Raw genomic sequence first — 12,027 nt, forward strand, 5'->3', positions numbered from 1 at the left:
GTCCTGCTGCTGGGTTGTTGCCCTCCTACGGCCTCCTCCATGTCTCCTGATGTACTGGCCTGTCTCCTGGTAGCGCCTCCATGCTCTGGACACTACGCTGACAGACACAGCAAACCTTCTTGCCACAGCTCGCATTGATGTGCCATCCTGGATGAGCTGCACTACCTGAGCCACTTGTGTGGGTTGTAGACTCCATCTCATGCTACCACTAGAGTGAAAGCACTGCCAGCTTTCAAAAGTGACCAAAACATCAGCCAGAAAGCATAGGAGCTGAGAAGTGGTCTGTGGTCACCACCTGCAGAACAACTCCTTTATTGGGGGTGTCTTGCTAATTGCCTATAATTCCCACCTGTTGTCTATTCCATTTGCACAACAGCATGTGAAATTGATTGTCAATCAGAGTTGCTTCCTAAGTGGACAGTTTGATTTCACAGAAGTGTGATTGACTTTTTTGAGCAGTGTATTTTAGAAAAGCACGTGTTGCCCATTTTGTGTTGACCAATTCCATGTCAACCTTTTGAATCTGTTGACCATTTTTACGTGTTGACCTTAAGCCCTCCGACCATTCACTTAGCAGCCTTTTAATCCTGTCAAGCTGTTGTCCCTGTTGACTTAATGCAGGTTGACCATGTGGTGTTGTCATTTAGATGGTGACCTAGACATTGTCGATCTATCTTCCGGATACAGCACAAGGCAAAACCTAGGCAACTGGCCCGTCTGCAGTGATCCAGTGAGAGATCTGTAAGAGGATCTAGTGGTAGTGCTAGGTAGTGACCCCCATCCGTGGCTCTGGCCACTGAATGTGACACCTACCTGAAGAGTCATACATATGGTTTCAACTGATACGCTCACACTGCTGTCAATCAACGCTGGCTTGTGCAGGAAGTGTATGGTGGGGAGGCCAATCCCGGGATCGGGATCGGTGGGATCCCGGGATGTGGGCCCAAAAATGCCGGGATTTGAATCCCGGGATAGGAGCATCCAATCCCGGGATTCACTGGATTACACTGCGCATGTGCAGGAGGGAGGGTGTGTAAGTAATACTACTTACAATTAGGCTGGCGGCCGCCATAGACAAACGCTGAATGTGGCGGCACTTCAAATCTGGCGCCGGCCGCCAGCCAATCAGAAATGGCGGACCGGCAGCTAATCAGGAGCGACTGCTGCAGCCGCTTCCCCGATTGGCTGCCGGTCCGCCAGCTCTGGTTGGCTGGCGGCCGGCGCTTCATTTGAAATGCCGCCGTGTTCAGTGTGTCCATGGCTGCCGCCCACCTTATAGTAAGTGGTATTACTTACATCCACCCTCCCTCCATGCAGTGCTAACAGCCTCCCTCCCGTGCCGCTACCAACCCTCCCCGCTACCTACACCCACCTGCACCGCTAACTACACCCTCCCGCCCCACCCCGCTATCTACACCCTCCCGCACCGCTACCTACAGCCTCCCGCCCAGCTACCTACATCCTCCCGCCCAGCTACCTACACCCTCCCGCCCAGCAACCTACACCCTCCCACACCGCTACCTACACCCTCCCGCCCTGCTACCTACACCCTCCCGCCCTGCTACCTACACCCTCCCGCCCTGCTACCTACACCCTCTCGCACCGCTACCTACACCCTCCCTCCCTTCCGCGCCGCTACCTACACCCTCCCGCACCACTACCTACCCTCCAGCGCTGCTCCCTACACCCTTTTTCACTGATCATTACTGCAATCCCGGGATTGAGCGTTTTTCAATCCCGAATCCCGGGATTGAAAAATCGGCCCGGGATTGGCCTCCCTAATGTATGGGTGGTCGGCCGACCGCCCATGCACACAGAATGATGTGCCCAAATATCTGTAGATATATTGGCCATTGGCTGTGCTGCTGGGTCAACACGATATGTCTGTGAATTACGTTGTTCACAGACATGTTGCACTGGCCGACGAACCATCGATATATCAGCTGTTCATATTTTTTGTGCTGTTATATATATTTTATTATTTCAGAAGCATTTTAAAAATACCTATTTTTCCGGCAGGGTCCACAGGTTATCCACAGGATAACATTGGAATATGGATGTTGCGACAGCGGATTGGCACCAACGATCAAAGCTTTTGGCCTCCCAGAATGCACCAGGCCAGTCCCCTATATCCCCGCCTCCTGGCTCATGCAAATCAGTTTTTTGTTTGGTGCGGCAGGAGCCAGACCATGGTCAATGGGCTGCTGGTTTTTAGCACCCATACGCTTTTTATTATTTTATTTTCATAGTCTTACTTTTTTCAGAGTGATCTATCTAAAAGCATCTTATACGTACCTTAGAAAGAGTCGCTCCAACAACTCCCCGCTGGGTCGTGACAATGCTTACCCATGTGTACAGTGCTGTTTCGGCGGGTGTCTGTGTAGGATGTACTAGCAAGTCCAGCTGACGTTACCAGGCTGTGGCCGGAGCATGGGGAGAAGGTAAGGCATCGGTTCAACTTAGCAGGGAAAACGCGAGATACAGCAGTACTGTATCGGGTGGAGACTACCGAACAGTTGTTGAAGCGGCTGCCACCTCGGGTGCACCAGCGCTAGGCCCCAGGGATCATAGGTTCCAGGGGTAGTATGAGGCCTTGATCCCTGAGGTTGATGTCAGCAGTGGGGAGGGAGATGCCCCCCTGGTCACCACTCCCCCGGTTCATGACCTGTTTCCTCTGAGTTGCCCGCCATGAACTGTATCCCCGCTTCCATCTGAGACAGTGTGTATCTAAAAAGCTTAGGCGGCTGTGTGACTGGTGCATCAGAGTTCACTTGGGCATCTGTGTTCACTATAGGTTCATGGGGTGGTGGTGTACACTATTAGCGTCTGGATCCACTCAGCATTCACTAATTGATCGATCTTGGAAGCGGGGTGAAGTCTCCCTGTATCCCACTCTCCAGAGACGGGTGATACAGCACTAAGTCTCTACCTACCATTGGGTACGAGTAGTTGGATAAGTGCCTGATGCATATGAGTCTGTAAACTATTGCTGCTGTTTCTTTCGCTGGAGCGACCGAATCCGATTAAACTCCTATATAAGGTAATGCAGTAATGTTCTCCTACATACTTGAAATGTATCTGTAGTTGATTATGTGCTCATATTGCTTATTATACTAATGTATAACCTGTGACTGCTAGTGTGATTGCTGACTTTACTATAATTCTGTCAGTTTCTGTGTATATACCGATCCTCAATGCTGGTGCAAAGCAGGGAGGTATCAGATTGTATGTCACTTTAACAAGTTTTAAAGTTATTTTCTTCACAAATTGTGTAGTTAACACTGTACAGGTGTGTGATTTGTTTATCACGTCTAAGAGAGGCAAGGGTGAGGAGGATACACTCTCCACAGCAGCACTAACACTGAATTCATGTTTGTCATGCAAAATTGGCTTATCCTTTCAGGACTCTGGTTCAAAATGGATTATGGGGGTCATTCCGAGTTGATCGCTTGCTAGCAGTTTTTAGCAGCCGTGCAAACGCTAAGCCGCCGCCCTCTGGGAGTGTTTCTTGGCTTAGTAGAAGTGCGAATGATTGCATCGCAGGACGGTTACCAAAAAACATTGTGCAGTTTCTGAGTAGCGCTTGCGATCACTTCAGACCATTCAGTTCCGGATTTGATGTCACATACACGCCCTGCGTTCGGCCGGCCACGCCTGCATTTTTCATGGCACGCCTGCGTTTTTTTGAGCACTCCCTGAAAATGGTCAGTTGCCACCCAGAAACGGTCACTTCATGTCAATCACTCTGCGGCGGCCATTGCGACTGAAAAGCTTCGCTAGACCTTATGTTAAAATTCATCGGCCGTTGTGAAAGTACTTCGCGCGTGCGTACTGCGCCGCATATGCATGCGCAGAAGTGCCAGTTTTTTACTTAATCGCAGCGCAGCAAACATTTTCAGCTAGCGGTCAACTCGGAATGACCCGCTATGTGCAAATTGTTCTCCTTGTCAGGGGCTATTGTAAGACCGGCCATGGCATCAGCCTGGATGGCAAAAGCAGTGGCTGCTTAGGCTGATGCATTGGAGGATGATCTTTCATTGGCATCTAGAGAGCAAAAATCCCATATTGCACATATTAAACAGGCTGCTATGTTTATGGAAGAAGCAGCCTTGAATATGGGTGCTATTGTTTCTCAAGCATAAGCCTCAGCAGTAGCAGCTCACAGAGCAATTTGGCTATGTACATGGAAAGCTGACTCAGAATCTAAGAAGGTTATGGAGTCTGCCTTTTACTGGAGATATTCTCTTTGGTAAAGAATTATACAGTATTTTGGAGTCAGAAGCAGACTCCAAGAAAGTGAAGTTTCCTTCCACACACAAATCCAAGCCTAAAATTCCAGCTTTTCAGTTCTTTCGGACTCAAGAAAAAGCATGTTATGGCAAGCAGTCTCAATCTGGTAAGACTAAACAGCATTGGGCTATCAGAAGGCCAGCTTCCAAGTCAGAAGATAAGCCATCAGCCTGATGGTGTGGGCCTCCACCTGGGAGACCCCAGGGTGGATGGCCAACTTTTTAACAGATGCCTGGGTGCAAGAAGCGGTATCTCACGGTTATGACTTTGCTTTCAAGGAACACACTCCACAAAGGTTCTTTTGTACCAGCCTGTCCTCAGTGGAAATGAAGGCCAGGGCCTTACAAGAGGCAGTTCAGAAGTTGCTACAATCAGGAGTGATAATTCCAGTTCCTCATGCACAATGAGGACAGGGCTTTTATTCCAACCTGTTTTTAGTCCAGAAGCCAAATGGGTTGTTCCGGCCCATACTCAATCTCAAAGTACTGAACAAATACATTTGCGTGCCTCGGTATCACATGGAGACCTTAAGTTCCATTATTTTGGCCATGGAGCTGGAGGATTTTATGGTATCCCTGGATATCCAGGATGATTACCTACATGTTCCTATAGCTCTGTCCCATCAGTGCTATCTCAGGTTCGCTATCGTCCAGCAACATTTGCAGTTTCAGGCCCTACCATTTGGACTGGCCACAGCTCCCAGAGTGTTCCCCAAAATGATGGTGGTAATGGGAGCTTGTCTCCGCCAGCAGGGGATAAGGACAGTGGTGGGATTCAAATAAATTAACAACAGGTTCTATGTCCTAATGACCATTTTAACTATACCAAAAGATATACCGAAAGGTAGTTTAATAATTCACGCATTAAATACTGCAATAAGAACAGTAAAAGAGGTACAGACAACTAGATTATGTTTAAAGGAAGATTTTTAATATTAAATACCTGACAAACAGTTATTGAAGATATTTCCATATTGCTGTTTGATTGGCGTCCTCACTTGCAATTTTCTTTGCTTTTATCCGAGCATCATCAGCTGTGTGATTTACCCTTAACCATCTTTGCACGGTAGGAGTAGGATTCCATTCCTTTAGCGGTAGGCCGATTAGACTGATAATCATTATGTTTGATATATTGGAAACAGTTAGGCGACTTCTCTTCTCAGAACATATAATGTTCATCTTTGAAAAACCCCTTTCTGCTTCTGCTGAACTTACAGCAATTGTTCTGACAATATTTTTAGCTCTTTGAACACTTTCAGGAATTGAATAGTTCTGGTAGTTTTTTAAAACATTTTCCACAAAATCTCGATACTCATTAATATCAATTTGGTAATTGAAATATGTATTAAATACATGCAATTGCTCTTCAGCTGCTTTCCATGGAACTATTACTTCTTCAATATTCCAGTAATCTGGCTCCAAAAAAGTGAGAAATTTAAATGTATTACTATCATTAAATTGGCTACAACTTGCTTTTAAATGTCCACAATCCATTAATCTTTTTTTCAAATTCGTTACAATGCCTTCTAAAAGTGTTTCCCGAGGAAGGCCAACAAATCGATGATTTTCTACAAAATCTATATTTTTGTAGCTTTCTGAAGTAATTAATTCATTAATTTTTTTTTCGTATGGACCCTTTTCTTTTTCAAGCATTTCAAATGCTTTAATAGATCGTATCACAAGTTTTTCAGCCTTTATTATGTCTGTATTTCTTGCTTGCAGTGCATTGGAAAGTAGAGAAATTTCGTTTAAAATATCAATCATCAATGCCAAATCAGTGAAAAAAAATATATTTTTAAGACGGGTAGCCATACCCAAGTACTTTGCATTTGAAGAAAAATAGTGATGTAGCGCAGGATAAGCGCGCCACACAGCTAGGGTTGACCTTAAACTACAGGCAGCCCATCTTGGTCCCAAAACTCTACCAATCTTTATAATTTCAATTCCTAGTTGTTCGGATATTTTGGTAAGTTCAATCTGGTTCTTATTGGATTGATGAAAAATAGTATATATCTTATCAATGAATATTTTGAAATGATTTACTTGCTTTATTTCCTTTATTGAGTCATCTAAAACAAGTTGGAGGCGATGGTTTAAACAGTGCCATATTATTATGTTTGGAAAGTCTTTTGCTATCCTAGTGCTCACTCCAGATTTTCTCCCAAGCATAACACTTGCACCATCAGAGCAAAATCCTATTAAATGTTTTTGTAAGTAGTTCTTAGTAAGCCCAACTTTATTTAAACTTTCCATAACTGAAGAACATATTGTCTCTGCATCTTGTTTTTCCAATTCAACTAGCTCAACAAAAATTGTTGGAGATGAAACTGAGTCCTCAACTTTTAAGAAAAGTATAATAACTGGTTTGCAAGATATCGTTGAAGCTTCGTCAATAATCAAACATATTTTCTTATCATGTTCAGTAATTTTAGTAAATATTTCTTTTTTAATTTCCTTTGCAATAAAATCAACTATTTTCACAGCAGTTTTACGTGAATGCAATCCTATTCCCATATCTAATCCATTTTTCATTTGCAGTTCAATCTCATCTTCTATGTCTGAAAATGGTTTACATCTTTTTGACAGGCTGTAAACTGTATTAAATACTCTACAAGTAGTACTGAAATATTTTTTATTCATTGTATCTACTACGTTTGTTATAGTATCCTGCTCACGTATTTTGAAGTTGTCTTTACAAATGTTATGAGCCTTTGATGAAAAATGTTCTTTCATTTTTTTCCTTAGAGAAGCTTGTTGTACCACTCTGTTTTTCCCTGATCAGGGCCGGTGCTAGTGTGTTTGGCGCCCCCCTGCAAATAATAAATTTGCGCCCTCCCATCCGTAAAAAAGGGATAGCACGCACTCCAAAAAGGGGTGTGGTCACAAAAGGAAGGGGCGTGACCACAATGGTACCCACATTTCAAATTACGCAACACAGTATTACAATCTTATGCACATTAACCCAAACGTAGTGTCCCTGATTCATATTATGCCACATAATAGTGCCCCTTATTCACATTTAAAATCGAAGACAGGGCCAGTTCTAGATCTTGAAGAGCTCAGGGCAACAGTTTCCTCTGGCCATGCTCAGAATAGGAACAGTGTGCGCCGAAGGCGCGCGCCAAAAATATAGGGCCACAGAATAGTACCAGTTCACATAACCCCACACAGTAGTGTCCGTTAGTCACATTACACCGCACAGTAGTGTCCGTTAGTCACATAACCCCGCACAGTAGTGTCCGTTTGTCACATTACACCGCACAGTAGTGTCCGTTAGTCACATTACACCGCACAGTAGTGTCCGTTAGTCACATAACCCCGCACAGTAGTGTCCGTTTGTCACATTACACCGCACAGTAGTGTCCGTTAGTCACATTACACCGCACAGTAGTGTCCGTTAGTCACATAACCCCGCACAGTAGTGTCCGTTTGTCACATTACACCGCACAGTAGTGTCCGTTAGTCACATTACACCGCACAGTAGTGTCCGTTAGTCACATAACCCCGCACAGTAGTGTCCGTTTGTCACATTACACCGCACAGTAGTGTCCGTTAGTCACATAACCCCGCACAGTAGTGTCCGTTTGTCACATTACACCACACAGTAGTGTCCGTTTGTCACATTACACCACACTGTAGTGTCCGTTAGTCACATTACACTGCACAGCAGCGACCGTCATTCACACTACACCGCACAGCAGTGTCCATTAGTCACCATTACACCGCAGTAGTGTCCGTTAGTCACATTACACCGTACAGTAGTACCCTTATACAACTTACGCCATACAGGAGAGCCGCTGTTACACATTACGCCAGAGTAGAGCCCATTATACACATTATGCCAGATACAGCCCATTATACACATTATGCCAGATACAGCCCATTATACACATTATGAAGGTCATTGAGACCCCGCTGTAATAGCGGCCCTCAGCGCAGTTTGCCAGTGGCAGCAAACTGTGCATGCGCCATGGGTATGAGGCCACACACATTGCGGTCGCTTCCCCAATGGATGCGACCACAATGTGATTGATAGGCGACAGCGTAGCGGAGTTAAGGTGTTGCGGGGGTGACGCCGGTAAAAAAGGGGGCAGGCCCGGATGTCACACACAGCTGCTCCCATAAAAAATGGCTGCTGACCAGGCTTCACTGCCAGGGGTCAACCTTAGATCAGATGCGTCCTCAATCAAATTTGCGGATGCATCGGGAGGCGGCGCCACACATGCTGGGCGGCCTTGCCTTGTCCTGGGCGGCCCTCAGCATGTGCAGAGATGAACGCAGATCTGGCTGCATATGCATCCATTTGCGTTCATCTCTGAATGACCCGCTATGCCAGGTACAGCCACTCATTCCCCCCACAGTGCGGCCCAAGTACCTGCAGGAGGTCCCTGCTCTGGCGCTGCTCCTCCTCTCCCTTCTCCGCCTTCTTGCAGGCTCTGTTACTTCAGCGGCTGTAGGATGTCGACAGTGATGACGGGGGAGAGGGTGTACTAATTACCCAGGTCTGGAACTTATGGAGTGGCCCAGCACGAACCCTGGTCTGCCGCACTCTCCCACCACCATCCCTCTTTACTGGGCAGCAGCATATTGCTGAGCCTCTGCCTGTTCCTGTATAGGTGGGGAGGGGGCTCAGGGATCATCAGGCGCCATAAAGATTTAAAAAAAAAACTTTTTCCATAAGGGGGCGTGGCCACGCCTCCCGCGATTAGGCCACGCCCCCAATACAGTTCGGAACGCGGGATGGCGGCGGCGGCAGCAGAGCTATGTGAGGGGTGAGTCTGCACAATGCCTGCAGTCTCACTGGGGAGGAGGAGAGGAGGGAGCCGCGCTACCCGTTGCCAGAGCTGCTACCTGTCATCCAGACTGACAGGCGCAGCGGCAGGGTAGCAGAGCAGGGAGAGCGCCTCTTCACCTCAGCGCCTCCCTGCAATGCATACCCTTGCTGAGCGGGTAGCGTCGGCTCTGTCCCTGATGCCTCAATCTGAAAACCTTTCCACTCTTTTGACGTATGAACACTTTTCTCTTTTATGAAATCATATTTTGCACAATACTCACAACCTAACTTTTTGTTAGAAATTCCCAGTCCTTCATATTTTACTTTAAAATTTTTATATTGTTGCACTGACCAGCATTCAGGAAGACTATTTACAATATTGGAGTTGATGTGATTTTCTATTTCAATTGACGTGCTGCTTTCTTCAGGCTGGATTGGTTGTGCTAGTGACTGTGTTGAACCTTCCAAGGCCAATTCTGATACAACAGAAGAATCTGACTTTGTTTTCTTATTGAAAAAATCTGTCAAACTGTGTTGCCTTTTCATCCTTAGTTTCAAGGGCTAGGTAAAAAAAAAATCTTTTAAAATATAATTATAACATTTATTTCTGGACATGTAAGTAGAAGCATACATCGCAGTCTCACCCTAAGTACAGAAATCATGGTCCCATGGCAGCATGAAGAATGGTATTGTACATCCATACAACAAGGATACAAACAATGTGGCAGATGTATTAAGCACGGTGATGAGATAAAGTGGTGATAAAGTGTAAGGAGATAATTCAACAGCTAATCAGCTGTGTTTGAAAAATGACAGTTGGGAGCTGATTGGCTGGTGCTTTATCTACTTCCATTTTATCTCACTTTTTGTCCACTTTATGTCTTCACCAGGCTTAATACATTGATCTGCCCCAATGTGAATGCTCAAATATTCTCTGTAAAGTGCCATTACCAAAATGCAGCCTCTCTGACCACTCCCATCTCCCTCAGCACCTCAGTCAGGGGCCCTTCCTGGCAGTCTTCCCTCCTTCATACTGCGCCATTTTGATGCCCCCCTCCCTCCTCCACCACTGCAGGCTAATAATGGCTCCTCTCCTCTCTGGCCAGCCCACAGCCAGCCCAGCAACCGAGTCCAGCCATACTGGCTACTCTCTCAGTCTCTCCCCAACAGCATTGTGCTGCTGCCTGGCAGCCCCTGAGCTACTCATCCTCGGCAAGCTAGCAGCAGCCTCCCTCCCCTCGTTCATCATACTGCAAGCATAACTGCGCCATTTTGATGCCCTCAGCGGCCCCTCCCTTGCCACATTAAACACTGCATTGACAGGCTCAGCACAGCAGCATAACTCACCCAGATGCCGACGGTCGGTGACCCAGTACTGTCCGTACTCCCGGGCTGCCTGTCTCTGCTCTTCTGTCTGCGCCGCAGTCTCCGCCTCAGACGCTGATGTGATGTCACGGACGCGGCCGCCGAGCCATTAGGAACTGGCTGAACAGTGTTGTGCCCGTGCCGTGCGTCTGTCTGTCCCCGCTCTGGCAATCCCGAGTCACGACTCCGTACTGACTTGTTGTAAGTTGTTGTCTTCCAGGCTACCCTTCTGCGCACCGTCCGCTGCCGCGTGATGGCTGATGGTGGCTCCGCCTCTGAGTCCTCTCCTCTGCACAGTCTGCACAGAAGTTCAAAACACGTGTGCAGGGGGATCCAATCCTTGCCAACAACAAGGGAGGCAGGGTGGGGCTTACACAGGCTGACTGACAGCCTGGCCAGCCCTGCCCAGCCCAGAAGAGCAGAGCCAGGCAGGCAGCCATTATATTAATTTATAATCATTGTCCCGGCCAGGGCAAGCTGCGGTGGACAAAAAAAGTAATAAAAATTAACAGCAGGCGCCCGGGTTGTATCAGTGGGTCAGTGGTGGAATTCAGCAGGCCAGCAAACGGTTCTGCAGAACCGATAGTAAATTAGGTATCGGTTCTGTAGAACCGGTGCGAACCGGCTGAATCCCACCACTGGATAAGGAGTTTTCCATACCTCAATGATTTATTAATCCTGGCACAATCTCAGTAAGTGCTTCAGTGTCATCTACAACAGACAATAGATTACAGAGACATGGTTGGCTCATAAATTGGGTAAAATCATCCCTGGACCCATCACAATGGACAACTCCCTTAGGGGCTGTGTTGGATTCAGGTCTTCAGAGAGTAATCTTACCTCTGAACAAAATATTCAAGATTCAGTCAAGGATTATGGAGCTGCCACAGTCAAATGGTATCCATTCACGCAGCAATGCATGTGATATTTTTGATGGTGCTGACATTCGACATGGTGGAGTATGCTCGGTCCCATTTGAGGCCTCTACAATGTTTGATCCTTTCCAAATGGAATGGGTTACATCAGACAATAAAAACAATGGTTCCTCCTCTGGAAGTAAGGAGGTCATTAGCCTGGTAGCTACATACATCCCATCTGGACAAAGGGAGACCTTTTTAGATATCAGATTGGTTAATTCTGACAACAGATGCCAACCTTCAGGGCTGGGAAGCGGTGTCAGGATGGAGTTGCTTCCAGGGTCAGTGGACCAAGGAAGAAAGTTGCCTGCCAATAAATATATTGGAACTTTGGGCCATATACATGGCACTTATTCAGGCAAAGGAAACCCTTCAGGGGAAACCAGTGCAAATCCACTTGGACAATGCGACGGCAGTAGCATACCTCAACCATCAGGGAAGAACTCACAGCCAAAAAGCAATGAAGGAGGTAAGTCGCACGTTAAGGTGGGAAGAACTTCATCATCCAGCCATGTCTGCAGTGTTCATTTCGGTAGTCCTAAACTGGGAAGCGGATTTTTTTCAGTCGACATGCCATTCATGCAAATGAATGGTGTCAAAGTCGAAAAATATAGCGACCTATGATGCCTTGTACTAACCCCAATGCACGTGCCCGCTGATCGCGCACCGACTCCCCCGTGCG

General features: G+C 46.7%; 1 protein-coding gene across 1 annotated transcript; it reads right to left on the reverse strand.

Annotated features, from left to right (window-relative positions):
- Positions 1-5,243: 5,243 nt before the first annotated feature.
- On the reverse strand, positions 5,244-9,725 carry LOC134984201 (E3 SUMO-protein ligase KIAA1586-like). Its single transcript, XM_063949836.1, has 3 exons — positions 9,708-9,725; positions 9,227-9,624; positions 5,244-7,053 (listed from the first exon to the last, which is right to left on the reverse strand). The coding sequence occupies exons 1-3, from the start codon at positions 9,723-9,725 to the stop codon at positions 5,244-5,246; spliced, it is 2,226 nt and encodes a 741-aa protein (XP_063805906.1).
- Between the last annotated feature and the right edge of the window lie 2,302 nt (positions 9,726-12,027).

The sequence above is a fragment of the Pseudophryne corroboree genome (genome assembly GCF_028390025.1).
Source record: "Pseudophryne corroboree isolate aPseCor3 chromosome 3 unlocalized genomic scaffold, aPseCor3.hap2 SUPER_3_unloc_4, whole genome shotgun sequence".
NCBI lineage: Eukaryota > Metazoa > Chordata > Amphibia > Anura > Myobatrachidae > Pseudophryne > Pseudophryne corroboree.

Excerpts from the sequence above, each read along its gene's own strand:
- LOC134984201 (XM_063949836.1), bottom strand. Across the intron at positions 7,054-9,226 it reads ACGCTACCCGCTCAGCAAGG|AGTGGTACAACAAGCTTCTC; the intron begins GTATGCATTGCA and ends AGGGAAAAACAG.